The sequence below is a fragment of the Dipteris shenzhenensis genome, chromosome 7 (genome assembly GCF_047967505.1).
Source record: "Dipteris shenzhenensis isolate YYH24624 ecotype China chromosome 7, Dip_SZ_1.0, whole genome shotgun sequence".
Classification (NCBI taxonomy): domain Eukaryota; kingdom Viridiplantae; phylum Streptophyta; class Polypodiopsida; order Gleicheniales; family Dipteridaceae; genus Dipteris; species Dipteris shenzhenensis.
Genome location: NC_141602.1, coordinates 38,249,470 through 38,265,891, shown reverse-complemented (window position 1 = coordinate 38,265,891; position 16,422 = coordinate 38,249,470). Strand labels below are relative to the sequence as shown.

General features: G+C 46.0%; 1 protein-coding gene across 5 annotated transcripts in view; it reads right to left on the bottom strand.

Annotated features, from left to right (window-relative positions):
• The window catches only part of LOC147900317 (calcineurin B-like protein 3), a 111,902-nt gene extending 97,461 nt beyond the window's left edge, over positions 1-14,441 (bottom strand). The window contains exons 1-4 of one of the 5 annotated variants that reach the window (XM_087377264.1): positions 13,675-13,809; positions 12,603-13,375; positions 11,929-12,083; positions 11,731-11,813 (exon numbers count right to left, since the gene is read on the bottom strand). In XM_087377264.1, the coding sequence (XP_087233390.1) occupies positions 11,731-11,813; positions 11,929-12,052 (207 nt within the window). In that variant the 5' untranslated portion in view covers positions 12,053-12,083; positions 12,603-13,375; positions 13,675-13,809. Of the gene's footprint in view, positions 1-11,730; positions 11,814-11,928; positions 12,094-12,602; positions 13,376-13,674 lie in introns of all 5 variants that reach the window. The other 4 variants (XM_087377262.1, XM_087377261.1, XM_087377263.1 and 1 more) reach the window with 4 other exon arrangements.
• Between the last annotated feature and the right edge of the window lie 1,981 nt (positions 14,442-16,422).

Genomic DNA, 16,422 nt, shown 5'->3' with positions numbered 1-16,422 from the left:
TGTAAGCTACCCAGGAGCTTCAAAGGTTTCGTGACGACAGTCACAACAGATCAAAGAACAAAGCCCATGACTTTTGAAGAGCTTTGCCCTCTTAGGATCTGGATGGATAGACGAGATCATGAGCACTATCGGGGTCAAACAAGGATGCCCATCATCACCTACCTTGTTTGGCCTCTACATCGACGAGCTCGAGACAGTGATGCAGGCACAAGGTGGGGCAGGTTGCTCTCTCACGGATACACTGGTCCGGATATTGCTTTGCGTAGATGACGTGGCTCTCTTGTCTTACTCAGCAGAGGGACTCCAGAGACACCTTGACGCACTACAGTTCTTTTGTGAGTCTCATGATTTGAAGGTCAACTTGGGTAAAACCAAGGTTATGATCTTCAATACATCTCGAGCCATCATACGCGATGAGCATTTTGCATTTCATGGGTCTCCTGTTGAGGTAGTTTCATCAAACACCTATCTTGGGGTCGTCTTTTCCAGACCCATCTTCACTATGAGACCCACGATGCATGCACGCCTGAGCAGAGGATATGCTTCATTGGCTAGACTAGAGAGGCAATGCTTCCACTCTCACTTTCAGGATGCAATGCTTCTGCTCTCACTTTCAGGATCCACGGACCAAAGGGTTGCTTTTTGACTCCTTGGTTTGCCCAGCAGGGATATATGGCAGTCGATGCTTGGGCCAGACTTGTCGGATACAAAGTGGGCCAGGGTGGACCGGCTACAAGTTCTCATGTTATCACGAATGATCCGTGGTAAGCCATCCGTCCCGCACCAGATCATTCGGACAGAGTTTGGGTCACCCCCATTACAGCTAGATGCTACATTTCAGGTCATTATGTATCTGTACTGAGTCAGGGAGTATGGGGATTACACATCCGGACGTAGCAGGATACCATGGCTAGCACTGTCCTCTTCTATGGCACTTGCAGCAGGGGGAGACCAAAGGTGTTGGTATGCACGCACAAAGAGATGGTTTGCAGGACTAGGGCTCCACATGGACAGACTACCTCCTTTCTAGTACAGCATGCTGTCTTGCAAGACCGAATATGAGGGATAATAACCCATTTCACTGAAAGAGCAATGAAGGCATGTGCTTTGGCATCACGACCATCCCACCGAATTTGCTCCTGTGAACGAGGCAAAGCACTTGGAGCAGGAGGTGCAGGAGTCCTAGTTGTAGCAGTAGAACCATCACCTGAAGAAGCAGAGGCTGCAAGTGTAGCACCAATAACAGTGCGTGCAGGCCTGGCCTCAAAACCTGAAACAATATGCCATAGATTCCTTGGCAACCAAAACATGTCCCATCATGTATGACCACATGGGGTAATTGGTGCCATCAAGCTTGTCATTGGCCCCAATCAGCCCAAACAAATCATCTTTGCCACCACCCATGGTGCTGAAATACAAGGCAAATGCACCAACTGGCAAAGTAAGTGAGAGAAAGGCAACCTCTCAGAATCAAATGCCAAAAAATTGCCCAAGCTTCAAAGCTTATGTCTGCAAAAGACTCTGCTGTCCCAAGGTGTACCTATTGCAAGAAAAATCCCCAAAGGCAACACGAGGCCTTCCAAGGCAACACGAGGCCTTTCCAAAATGCAAATGAAGCAAAAATTTTTAAAAACCAATGCAACAACGACTTACCTAATGATGAACAGCAGTGACAGGCTCTGAAAGCGAGCAAATGAGGGCTGGAAATGAGAATTATAGCAAAAGAAGTGCTCCCACGAGGAGAAGAGCACGTAGAAATGGAGAGAAAGACATCCAATGGAGAGAAGCTCGCAGCCCGAGGCAAAGGGATGCCAAATGAGGAGGGAAGGGCTCAAAGAGAAGTCTCCAGATCAATTCAGCAACTCCAAATGGCTCCAAACACCGGCACGCAGCTCGAGGCAGCTCCGAAATGCTGGAAAATCTGAGAAATGACTGGCACGCACCCCGAGGCAGCCCATAATGCAGTTAATGTACTGAAATTCTGACAAACCGGACAGAAGTACGGAATTTTCTGACAGATGTACAGATTTCCGTACAATTATGGCACATGTACGGATCCCGTACAATTTCTGATGCGTGTACAGATTTTCGTACAATTTTTGACGCATGTACGGATTTATTTTTTTTTGGCAAGTTCGAAATTCCGTACAAATGCTGTAAATGCTCGCATGTGGTCGTTTTTTGCTGCAGCAGGCTGGAAAATGCACTGAAAAACAGTTCCCTTCGCAAGAGTTGCTCCAAAGTGCGGTCTTCTCGCGACAAAATGAGGTTTTTCGCGACAGAAGTGCTTGGAAAGGTCTCAAACACTCGTGGGAGTGTGAAAACCAGCAGGACCAGCAAGAATGAGAGCTCCATAGGCTGCCAAACAGCTTGGGAAAGCTATCAATGGCTGAGGGAATGGATTCCCAACCTGCTCTGATACCACTATTGGGTGTTGGAAGCAATGGAAGCTCAAAAATGGAAGCACAAAGGAGAAAAACGAGATGCTGTAATGGATTCCCGACTTGCTCTGATACCACTGTTGGGTGTTGGAAGCAATGGAAGCACAAAGGAGAAAAACAAGACTAAGTGTCCTAACTAACCTAGATGGTACATAAACTAATTGTACCAATAGTCCTAACTGACTATAACTAGGCCTACAAGGCTCATACCAAGGAATAAGTGGCATATATGGATAGCGGGGGTGGGTGGCCAACTACAAAGGTCAACCCCTGTATGGAACAAACCGACCAGATGGTCAACTGTGCGGTCGACTATGGGGAGGCCAAAGGGCTCGCAAAACAGAGCGCCAACCAGACGCACACGTGTGGTCTTGTGGCAGTCCCCAAGGTGGGCTGTAAGCGCCTCTGTACCTGCCTCAAGCAAGCCTGGGATGGACTTGCAGACCCCCGCAATGCTCCTGACTGATGGCACCCCTTCCAAGACTTCGAAACACAGGCAAACAACCTTGCCTAGGGCCATGAACGAGTAGGCCTCCATGGTGAACCCCCTCTGCCTCTCTGGGGCGGGCAAACCCATAACAATGGCCCTGACACTTCCTCACGTGGGCGGGCAAACCCACAACCAAGGCCCTCACTTAAGGAGACAGGAGATGAACTCTAACAGAAAGGCCTATCAACCCAACGCTTACTAGTTAAAGCTTATACCTAGACGAATCCAAGAACATTCCCAAACTCATCCTCTAAAAACACAACATAGTGCAGTTTCAATCTCACGTGAGTCACTCATAAGATTGAAAACCATAAACTCCATCACGCATAGCAGGGACTAGCTACTATGACATCTCTTTTGACGTCATCAGCGCCCAACAGTGGGTGTAGACCATAGTATAAAAGTATGCTCTCACACATACAAATCCACACACCCACACATACTTGAGCATCCATTTATACAAAGCCTTCGTACGAGTTTCTGTCGGCACTCCGGAGATGAAGGGCAAACTCAGCCATGACGAAGGCTAGCTTACTAGTTAAAGCTTCTTGTGAATTGGCAGATACACAATGCCTTTAATACCATGGATATGAAACAATTTCATGGGGCTCCATCGACGACTTTGTCCATGGATGATCCACCATGTTCAATGGAGAAGAAGCCCTAGAACACAAACAAATTGTGTACCGTTAAGTTCTCCCTACCCACAAGAGAGATCACTAGTCAAAGTACTTGCTGAAATTCAAGAAGTGGCCCACAATTAATGCTTCGTAGGTTCATTAAGTATTACTTAAAAGTTAGCCTCTCCTCCTTCAACTTACACAACTTTTTCAATGGCAGGGAATTGTTACAAAAACCAATAACAATGCCAAGTCAACCCTTGTCAATTTGTTCAAACATATGATCAAGATCTTGGACCATCATTGCTTGATGTTGCAGTAAATTATGTAGGAATGCTTTGCTAGCATTAAGATTCCAGATGCCTTTTATGTAGAGGAGGATCTCAAAGAGGCAGGTTTGCAGATATGGATGTCACATATGCAGGGTGGAGTGTCATCTCCTTCACATATGGATGCAGCCCTGACTGGTGTTAGCGACTTTTATCTAGTACTAGGAGGCGGGCGATTCTTAGACGAGATGTCACGAGGACGTGAAATTATGGGACTTTTGATTTGTGACTCCCGTAATTTGTGCGTGATTGCCTTGAGCTTCTGCAACGCGAGGGTCCCGCCATGGGGCGAGACTTGGGGAATTAAAATTCCCTAGTAGGCCCTTGGGAATTGTGAATGTGCGCCCAGTTACTAGGCAATTAAATCCTAGGACCAAAGTGTGCAATGGGGGGGCCAAAAGAGTGGTGCAATTAAAAATTGCTAATTTTGGCACAGGACTCCAAAAAGAGCACAGAGCCCTGTTTTTGGACTAAGAAGACCAAAATCAGTTCCAAAAGAGCCAGATCATTAGTTGTGAGCTGCCAAAGCCTGCGAGGTGCTGCTAGAGCCAAATCGTCATCTGCCACGAGCTTCCAAAGCCTGCCAAGGCGAGAGCCAGTTCCAATCCATCCAAGGCTTGCCAGAGGAAATCGCACCTGATCCAGAACCCTGTTGCAGATTGCGATTTCAACCAGGGTGTCTCTTCCAAATTGCGATTTCACTTATAAGTCTTCCGGGCTGTACCAGGTGACTACGTCCAGTTCCAAGGCTGTTCCAGGTGTTTTCGGGCTGTCCATGCTGCTGTAGAAGATTGTGATTTGCTTTTTCAGGCTTTCCAGACTCTGTTGGAGATTTCAACCTGATTTTTGGATCTTTCTAGGTAATTGCTGCTGATTTTGGTATCTTTCCAGGCATGAGTGTTCTCTTCTAAGCTGCTTAAGGGGCTGTGCCAGAGCAGAATCAGCTTTTCTCTGCAAGATCTAGGGTTTTCCAGCCCCGGTGACCCATCTTCTGTGGATACTAGGTAGAAGCTGCTTAAGGGGCTGTGCCAGAGCAGAATCAGCTTTTCTCTGCAAGATCTAGGGTTTTCCAGCCCCGGTGACCCATCTTCTGTGGATACTAGGTAGAAGAAGGCTTGTTTTTTTCCTGCTTTTGCCGTTCACTCATTGGTTGCTGGCTAGCTATTGCGTTTGGGTTTCTTTCCTCATGAAGAAAGGTTGATTTATGATGTTGGGCAGTGGCCAGGGGGGCTATAGATTGAGGCAACCTGTTTGGGCATGCTTTGTTGATTGATTGCACCAGAATTTGGCTGTTGACGGCTTTGTCTTGCAGTTGTTCAGCCGTGTCTGGCTGGTTTGGCACTTGGTTGTGCAATTGTAGGCATGGCACAGATAGTGGATGCTTTTGAGGTCTCTGTTGCATGCTTTGGTTGGATGAGGATACAAGATTGTCTAGTGATTGGATGCCATTTCGCCGTTTGGAGTTGAGCAGGGAATGACAGGGTGGGCTGGACAGGGAGTCTACGGGCGTCGGTTTGCATGTGGTGCAGCTTCCTAGAGACCTTTGTACTCAACCGTTGGGCTTCAAATGAATGTTAAATAAATACCGCAAGGGGCACCAACATTTGGGGCCAATCGGTGTCCTTGTTTCTGAGTAGGAGTGCTCTAGCTCCCCTGTGAGTTGATCTGTGGTGCATGTTTATTTGTCACTTTAATGTGTATGCTGTAATTAAATGGATCCTATCACCCTTTACGTTGTTGAGGCTGGTTTCATGGGAAATTGGTATCCACCAGCAGTTGGCAGCCCTGCAAAGGGAAGAGCAGAAAAGGCCCATAGATGCTTGGATTCAGGAACGCCTTGCTGCAGCAAGGCCTCATTTGCAAATATTACTTGATCAAAGAGAAAAGTATGCCTTTCACGCCCGAGAGTCCATTTCAACACAAATGGAGGGTAGAGTCAATAAAACACTTCTTCTCTACTCTTGGCCTCAAACATAGTAGAGAGAGTTTTCACAACTCATTGACTCATACGAGATTTGCATATAGATCTAGATGCCATCTTGCACATAGCATCTGATTTTTATGCATCCCTTCTCATAGCAGATCTTCATACTGAGACTAGAGATGATTATAGACATATAGTCTATTCCCGTGTTAGTGAAACCGGATATGCGAGTCTCATTGGATGTACCCTTCCCCAACGCAAAGTTCAGGACTGCCCTCTTGGCCCTTCACAAGGGCAAGTGCCCAAGTTTAGATGGACTTTCTTCCTTGTTCTTCATTGCTTTTTGGGATATGACTGGGGATCACATTACCTCAGCCGTATAGGGCGTTTGGGACTCAGGTGAGATGCATGGCTCACTTACGGAGAGTCTCATTCATCTTATGCCAAAGGGAGGTTGCAGAAATTTAGTGTCCCAATGGAGGCCTATTACACTCCCAGGCACATGTTACAAGATTATGGGCAAAGCAATAAGTATGCGATTGCGGCCCTTACTTCCCGATCTTATTCATGACACGCAGACTACTTTTGTGCATGGTAGAAGCATCTTTGATAATATCTTCTCATTCTGAGAGGCTTCAGAGGGCCATGCACAGTGGCCAGAGATTGGCCATTCTACTCCTGAACTTTGAGAAAGCTTATGACAGAGTAGATTGGGGTTTTCTAGAGGGCAACCTTCTCCGTTTTGGCTTTTCAGATGCATGGATCAGAGGGTCTCCTCCTCATACAAATCAGCCCACAGCCAAGTGCTTATTGGTGGTGTGAGGGGATAGAGCTTTGGGATCTCCAGATCAGTCCGCCAGAGATGTCCCTTGCTCCCTTTCTTTTTTATTTTGTGGCTGAAGCTATGAGTATCTATATTAGATCTCAAGCTGATATTTTAGACGAAAAGTTTCTAGATAGCCAGCTAGAGAATGACACTACTATTTTTTTGGATGCCAGCCTGCAGACACTCACTTCTTTCAGTACAACCTGGATTTATTATGCACTATTGCAGGGCCCATATTAATTGGCATAAATCCAAAGGCTTTTGGATCAATGACGAGGACACTCCAATTTGAGGAAGTGACATTGGTTTTACTTGAATTGAGAGGGTGTTTCTGTCAGATACTTGGAATACTAGGTTGGCTTGGGCATCTCTCCGACACAACAGTTTGCTCCGGTGTTAGCGAGTATAAGGAAAAAGCTCCTATTTTGGGACTCTGCAAAGCTTGAACTTGCCTATAGAGTAGTCGTGGTCAACCAAGTCCTATTGGCCACAGCATGGTTTGTGTGCTCTTGCCAATGCCATTCAAGGGAATGCATCACTTAGCTTAAGAAGTTGATAAGGAACTTTTTATGGAGTGGACTTGATGGCAAAGAGGATGCTACAACCAAAGTTGCTTTGGAGACTCTCATTCTCCCCACTTTGGAAGGGGGTCGTAACATAATTGATCCAGATTTGTAGTGTATAGCCTTGCTCTGTAAGATGGTTGTGAGGGAGCTTATGCCTCGACAAAAACCATGGAAGAACTTTTTTATTTGCAGCATACAGTCATGCATACCATCTTCGGGAGGAGACTGGATGGATAGTACCAGATGGATCTTCACTGCAGCCCATTTCAGATTTCCTTGCTCCCCTCTCATGGCAACATCCTGAAAGCATGGGTCAGCTTCAAGAATACTCTTCAAAGGATTCCCCCTTCCTCTCGCGAAGAGATTGATAGGGAATGCATCACTCAGCTTAAGAAGCTGATAAGGAACTTTTTATGAAGTGGACTTGATGGCAAAGAGGATGCTACAACCAAAGTTGCTTTGGAGACTCTCATTCTCCCCACTTTGGAAGGGGGTCGTAACATAATTGATCCAGATTTGTAGTGTATAGCCTTGCTCTGTAAGATGGTTGTGAGGGAGCTTATGCCTCGACAAAAACCATGGAAGAACTTTTTTATTTGCAGCATACAGTCATGCATACCATCTTCGGGAGGAGACTGGATGGATAGTACCAGATGAATCTTCACAGCAGCCCGTCTCAGATCTCCTTGCTCCCCTCTCATGGCAGCTATCCTGAAAGCATGGGTCAGCTTCAGGAATACTCTTCAAAGGGTTCCCCCTTCCTCTCGCGAAGAGATTGATAGGGAATGCATCACTCAGCTTAAGAAGCTGATAAGGAACTTTTTATGGAGTGGACTTGATTGCAAAGAGGATGCTACAGCAAAGTTGCTTTGGAGACTCTCATTCTCCACACTTTGTAAGGGGATCTTAACATAATTGATCCAGATTTGCAGTGTAGGGCCTTGCTCTGTAAGATGGTTGTGAGGGAGACAGAAGCCATGGAAGAACTTTTTTATTTGCAGCATACAGTCATGCATACCATCTTCGGGAGGAGACTGGATGGATAGTACCAGATGGATCTTCACTTCAGCCCGTCTCAGATCTCCTTGCTCCCCTCTCATGGCAACTATCCTAAAAGCATGGGTCAGCTTCAAGAATACTCTTCAAAGGGTTCCCCCTTCCTCTCGCGAAGAGATTAATAGGCAGCCACTCATGTAAAATGACAACATTTTGGATGAGCATGGTAGACCACTGGGTGCCTCCCATTACATGTAGTGGTCCAATTGGGAGAGGGGACCAGGATCTTGGAGATTATGGCTTTATGGAGGTGTACCAATAAAGTTCCTGCAATGGGACCAAGGAGAGTGGGAGTGGATTGATGAAAGGCGCCGAAAGAGGAGCCTCCCCTTCTTTCATTACACAGAATGCCAAGAGATTTCAGCTCGGTTGTAGAGATTGAAGTCCCCCACAGCTCTTCATTGGGATGCATTTCATATTTCTACTGATCTGCAGAAAAGTTTTTGGAGGAGACTCTGGGAATTCCACAGGAATAGAAAAATCACTCCTTTTTTCTGGCTTTCTATTCATGGTGGGATGGCAGTGAGCCTGTGGAGATCCAGGTTTGGGGCTGATCCTACTTGCCCCCATTGCCATGCTGCTGTGGAGACTATTCAGCATTGTTTAATGGATTGCAGACAGGCACGGGTTATATGGAAGGGGGTTGTCAGGATTTTCTGTTCTTTTGCACATTCCCCCTTCTTCATGACTTGGGGCTCAGTTGCTTGGCTTTCCCTTTTGGGGCCTCGAGTCTTCTTTGAGAGGCATGACTCATCATGGGCTATAGCTGTCAGACGACCATGTTCTCTAGACAAAGTTCCTGCCTCGCCCTTCAGGGCTCTGCATACCTCAGTGGACTTTTCTTGGGAGATACTAGCGAGTATATCAGCGTGGCGTATATGGAGAGCTAGGTGCACAGAGGGATCCCATCTCAAACCATGGCCGGTCAAGTTAGCCATGAAAACAAGTCATAGGCAGTTTGTAAAGAACACGCATTTATGACCCAGAAACTCCAAAAGCAGAAAACTTAAAAGACTGCAGACGCATGGGATGTAGCATCCTGTGTAAAAAGATTTGGCTCATTGTTGCTAGTGTCATGCATGATCTAGAGACGTGTCATGGACCGGGGACCCTTCACCTCCGTGAACTTCAAGTTCAGCACCACCTCTGCCAATAGCAAGGGCTGGAGCCAAATAGGTGCAGAGCCGTGTGGGATAGCCTACTGCTTGAACGTTGGTTCGAGCCACAAAGATCCTCTTTTCACTGTCGGGTGTGACGACTCTGGCAGTGATGATACCCAAAGGTTCATGTTTCTGCCCGTCGGCGGTTCCAATTTCCTATTCGTCCACAAGGCCACCTCCCAATGCTTGTACCTAGCATCAGATGGCATTCGAACTACCACCTGTAATGCCGACATGAGGCTCAATTCTTACCCACGTTGTACATCCAACAGTAGTATTAGTAGGGGACTATAAGTTCCTGGTCCTTCCAGTCCCGTACTTAATTATGTATACTCCTTCCCCACCCATACAAGGCTACCTCAGTGACTACTTGGCGCCAACCCCAGTCATCTGCTGTCTCACTGCTCCCTCCTGGTAACCTGAAGGAGATTTGTTATACACAACCTTCACTGTGTACATCCTATGGGTATCCATTCTATGGCACGCTGCTTCATGCAAATACTTCCTCTCCCCCCCATGATCCACACTATCACTATACATGTCACCACACTCATCCGCATCTCTATTTTGTCTGCGAATTGCTTCAGGATAATATCCCCAGAAACTCCCAGTTGGTATTATACCTACTGGCACCTATAGCTCATATGCTATTGAAGTGTGGTACTGATGGCTTCTTTTAGTCAAGTAGTCCCACTCCATTACAATAATCTTCCAAATGATCATCCCTCCATATGCCATGTAAATCATCATGGTCTTGCACTTTAGGTTCTTTTGGTGCACTAAAACAACCCACTCCATCTTATGAGTACAGAAGCACTACAACATGTAGGCAAAAGGGTGTGTCTTACATTAAGGTTCAGCCCCTCTTTAAAACCAATCGAATGGCATTCTTTAAACCCAGCATGACCATTATAGCACAAGGTGTTCATACCAGCCCAGTTATGGGCCAGCTCTAAGCCACCTTTATGGGCCCATCCAGTAGCCCAGCTCAGCTTGTGAGCTTGGCACCACTGCAACATGTACAGAAGGGCTCGACCCTGCTTTAAGCCAATCCAATGTCAGTCAATAAAGCTGTCATTGGGCATTCTAGATGAGCCAGCAGAGGCCTGCATTAGGCTGCATTCACGCAGACAGCCAGCAGCCAACTAGCTGCTGACCAGTTGGGCTGGAGACCAACTAGATGACGGACTGCTCAGCCAGATGGCAACTAGCCTGCTGGCAGCTCTTCCCATCAGCTCCAGGTATGACGAGAGCCAGACCTAATTGGTCAGCCAGTCAGCAGGCAATCAGCCATAACGGCCTATAAAGGAGGCAATTGCAGCCATCGACTCCTGCCCAGCTTAGGTGAGCAAGATAGCCCCAGCATTGGAGTACTCAAGGGCAGGTAGCAGCCTCATTTCACTTTCAGTCATAGATGGAGATTTGGCAGCCACCTTGAGGATCCATGATGACCTTATGATAAGCATGCAGGAAAATACACTATATAGACGGGGCTTAGCACCCAATGATATCTATCCATGTTGACATTGTATAAAAATCACGCAATCAATGGGGGAAACTAGATAGATGAGGGACTTATATGCGGGGCTTGATAAATGGGACGGTTAAATCTTAACCTTGGAAACTAAAAAACCTCATTAGCCAAATTTAACGTTTGACTACTTATTCAATGAAACAAGGATTTCAGTACTCAGAAGATGAACGCACAATAAAGCAAGAAAGCACATGCAATGATGCAACTCATAAATGAGAACCACAAAAACATTAAACCACCATAAATCATCAACTAGTAATCCACAATACTGGAGTTCACGTTGTTTCTCAGACAATTGAAAGCTTTGAAGAAATGAGCACATCAGTTTTTGGATTTTGAATAAAAACTAGCCTTACAAAAAAATTATCAAGGAAAGAGAAATTCAAATGAGAGTTTCAGATACAAAATATACCTTTGTAAGACTAGAATATATCCAATCATACAAATTTAGAATTTTTGTTGTTCTAAAGTCCAAAAATCTACACAGAAAATAAGAGAGAAAACAAAAGAGAAGAAAAAAGAGGTAACAAAAACTTTTTTGAAAAACAAAAGGAAGACATACTTAGCAAGCAAAGCAACACTTATGAAGGAAACAGGCAAAGCAAATATTTATTACCTGCCAGACCGCATGACCACCACTTGGGATAGTGACACACATCACAAGCCAAGACTGAACAGCTCTACATCTTATGGTTGCAACAACACATACTCAAGAGGAGCTCATCTTTTTATCAGAGTAGAAACCACATAAGCTAACCAATCATTTCAGCAGAGTAGTAACAACCTTGTTGATCACACCATCATCTACGACAGCACTGCTTATCTTCTTAAACAGCTCATAAAGGGCCTCCACTTCACTCACGCTGACTGCCAAAAACAAAACTACTTTCAACCTTTGCATTTCATTTATTCGCTTGCATATCAATTGAATAACTTCAAACAGCATAAAATTCTGCTCTAGATTATAAATTCATGAGCTTACAGACAGTTTCGCTGGCAATAATTTCTGGATTCTCTATGCGATGAGGATGCCCGAGCCCTTTGGAGTCAACACAGCCCAAAAGACAATCCAGTACATGCTTAACTCCTTCCAAGCACTGGAACATGATATTATCCGACCTTCAGCACACTCCATACCTGCCACTGACTGGCAGCACTTGAGATTTTAGACTTGACAATGTATGCAGAGCATATCAAGCTGACCAGAGACTAGGAAAATGCTCTGGAAAAAAAAGGAACATAGAGTGCACAATCATAGCCTACAACATAGATACAACATCAACCAAAGCTGCACAAAAGCAGTCCTCGCTGCCGGAGAATGGCCCTGCCTAAAGCTCATTCCAGAAACCTTACAAAAGAAGCACCTCTAAAGTATAAGACAGGGAGGTTGCAGGGCACCAAAGGGCCGCAAGCAGCGCTTCTCTCCAGTCCTTGGTGTACCATCCTCCAACGACAGCACTATTAGGCTCCGACACGAATGGATGAGGAGAAGAGGCAAAAAAACATGCATGTGATTTTACGGCTATAGCTGAGCAGCCGGAAACACACCAATCGCCATATCCCACAAGAATACGGGTTTTAACCGTCACAGAGCTCGGCTGATACGAAATCTAGACATATGCGCTACGATCGAAATTTTGGAAGCAGAAGCAATACCGTTATTCTTTGAGTGGCTCCATCCGAGGGAGGTCAGCAGCCTTGACTGCTAACCACCCCTTCCAAACGAGAGGCGACAGAGCTATGGATCTTCGAAGAGGCGAGCTCTTAGGAACCTGGAAGGAAAAGGGGAACGAAGCGGCGGAGGAGGCGGGAAGTGATCGAGGGCAAGCATATACTTAGTGATCGCCTACGGGAAGAAAGAGTCAGACGAAGAGCAGAGTTCGATGGGCAAGTCGGTGCCTGTTTCTCAACACGGACCGAGCAATTCATGAAATGCGGAAATGCACCGCAGGAAACTATGACGGACGAGGAAGAGAACGGCTGCCCCTGATGCTTTTGAATCTGTGCCTACGTCTGTTGTCTTCAAGTGCAGAGCTTGATGCAGGCTTTCTGCTTCGTCGTGCTCTGCTACGCCCGCAGCTCCCACGCCACAGCACGGCAAAAACCCATCCGAAAGCTCCATCGCCTCGGAGTCTCAAACGTCTCCTCTCATCCCTAGACACGAGCCATCTGTTGCACGGGCGCCAACGCCCTCATCCCACGAGTTTCTTCGTCTTCCCTCTTAAGGCCTAGCTTAGGTTCACGCTCCCTGGCCTGTTACGCAGCAGCGATCAGGTTAGCACCAGAGCCTCACTGTGGATGGATTGCGTTGAAGCAAGCTACGGCCTTCGGTGCAGGAGGAAACGGCATCGCCTCGAATACTCTCTCGAGCAGCGCCAATCAGGCTCGTATCGTACCCAAATAAACGTTCGAAGGCCGGTTACCAAATTCTGCAGGGTCATGGCCGTCAGAAGCGTCTTTTTGCGATAAGCTATTTTCTCTCGATCAGTTCAGAACGTCGCACAGGTTCCTCGTCTTCTATCTCACGACAAAAGGGATGCACTTCGGAGAAATAAGTATCTTCAAATGCAGAGGAGAAAATCAAGGATGAATATGGTAGGTACAATGTCAGGAGGAGCAAATAAGGGATGCGAAAGAGTACGACGCACAATGGCACATGGCGGGCAGAACCGAGCGAGGAGACGTCTTTTACATAAAAAGGAGCAGAGGGACGCAGAGAGAGCTTTACCTGCGGTGATTGCTGAAGAACCGCAGCATCGAAGATGGCGTGCCAGGCGATCTCGGTTTTATGTATAGGGATGCTTTGTCTTTCAGCGCGCTCGGAAAATAATTTGAAGGTCAATTCACAGGAACAGGGACGATCGCTCATCAGAGGAACGGTGAAGAATACTTAGACGGTGAACAGGAACCTGGAAGAAGAAGAAGCAGCAGCAGCAGCAGCAGAGGCAAAATCTCGATGCATTGTTGTTTCTGAAACCCTGTCAACTTCCTGCCGAAGACGATTTCCGGGTTTCGGAGCCGAAGAATCCTAATAACGGGAGAAGTTTTCCCGAGGATTGCATCCAGCGGCAAAAGCATCGATTTCGGAGCCGAAGAATGCCTAATAACGGGAGAACGAAATCGCTGAAGAATGCCTAACAACCGGAGAAGATGATTTCCAAGCAGGAACCGGATTTCATCCAGCGACAACAAGCAGCGATGTCGGAAGCCTAAAGGGAGAGATTTCTTGAAGACTCACAAGATTTCACCTGGCGTACGATGTAACCTCGCTGATGTAGGGATTGTGCATCCATGGAGCAACTGTCTAAAATGGCAAAATCGTCGGGGATGGTGGATGCAAGCAGCAATCTCGCTGGAGCTTAGGAGGTGGAGATGGAGATGGAGATGGAGATGGAGATAATGTTGGAGCTGCTGATCAGAAAGAGAAAGATTTTCGAGGGGATGATGAGTTCTCTCGCTGTTGATGATGATGAGAAAAGAAAAAGACGAGAAAGCTCAGCAATGCTTTCCTTGCTGCATCTTATATTAAATCATCATCTCATAATAATCAGAACCAGCAGCAAATTCAATACAATACTATACTTTAACATTATTTTAAGATTGTGTACAATACTATACTTTACATTATTTTCAGATTGTGTGCCCTTTCTTTTCTTTAATGCTCACTGTACCCACCCTGCTCCTCCTCTGCTTCTCTTTTCTTTTTGGCCTGCCCTCACGGTAGCTATAGCAACTCTTCCATTTTTGCAAAGCTAAAAATCGTTATTATTTTATATTTATCAAGGTGATAAATTTCTATTCGTCACTCCCAACTTTGGCAGTTTAGTATTTATGACCTTGGACCTCTACGTTAATTGCTATGCAGGTTCGCATTTACTATGCTCACTTGACAAAACATGCGAGCATCCTATACAGTGCAACATCCTATATGGGGCAACATCCCATCTGCTGTAGCAAAGGGAGGCACCTTGCTCTTGCTATTGGCTTTCATTGCCTGCTACTCTCAATTCCTTCAATCTCTCTGAAAGATCAGAAGCCATTTTCTCCTTCATCTCTTCAATTCGGTTGTACTTAAAAGCTCTTGCTACTGATTCCCGTTGAATTTCTTTCACATGCCATTTGCAAGCCGATAGACAATGTGTATACTCTCGTCCTTAGAGCAGGAGAGGATAAATCATCTATGTGGGTCCTACGAGATGGCCATATGGAGCATCTTGTCTGTCTGAGCGTGTATGAACACTGGTGCTAGAAATGGCACCCTCCATTTTTAAGTTGCAAAATGGGGTGCTTCATCCCACCCTTGAAAAATGTGCCAATCTCAAAAATCCTCCACCAGTTGGCTCTGCGTGCAGTAACCCTTAGAGCCACTCCACACGCACAGGCTACAGCTACAATACAGCTACAATAGAGCATGTATGCATCCTGACTGTGCTCTGGATGTAGTTTGATAGCGTACCCAATGCAAAAATTTATGTTCACACCCAAAAATTTGAGCTTATGTTGATCACCAGTTGTTGCTTCTGTAATATGTGTCTACCTCCCTCTACACCTCCCAAACCTCGAGATGGTAGTCCTCCTCCCCCCCCGACTGGTTGTTGCTCATCGAAATAGGACTATGCACTAGTGCGATTTTTGGCACCTCCAAAATGGAGGATACGTTTATGAGCACTCAAGGCACATGGATGCACGCTTCAATTCTTTCACGTGCCCCAAATGGTGTGCATCCAACCGCGCTCATTTGAGCACATATGCATAGGCTCTTAGGGAGGTTTCACAATCGCCTTGGCATCCAGACGTTTCACAATCGCCTCACGCTAGGTCTACCACAACGAAAATTTGCACTTGAGGTTGGGGGCTTGCACATGTACCTGAATGCCTCTCCAAAAAAAAAAACAGGAAATCGGCTCTACTGACTTATGCTCGAGCGAGAGGTGAAACTCAGGCCCCTCATATTATTGCCCAAGACAATGTCGAAGGGAAGCCTACCAATCATCACACTACAAACAAGTGGGTCCCTGAGGTTGTGGAGCCTGACACATCAACCACTGGACCAACTCCTTTTGATGAAGCTAATAGGAGGATTTATAAACAAATACAGGCTCTCGTTCGCCTCTTGTGAATCCTAGAACGGACAGACACTCATTTCACTCTCAAAAATCAGCAGACGTTACAAGTAGGGGTTGCTCTTGTCTGTGAGCAGACGGGTGTGAAACCTGCCTTGCTTGAAAAAATCAGCCCGAAAGAGATGGACATTGAAGCTAAAGGGGAATAATGATATTGATTTATAGCTCATCATGCATGATAGTAACTTGTTGTGTAAGCAGGTTCACCATTGTTCATTGATATCATGGGCTATTATTAATTGACATTCCCCAAAAATCATCAAACATAAAAACATTCCATTTTTAAGATTTTCAAATAAAAAATAACGTCGAACATAAAAACACTCCTTTTTTAAGTCCTACCCTACAAGCCA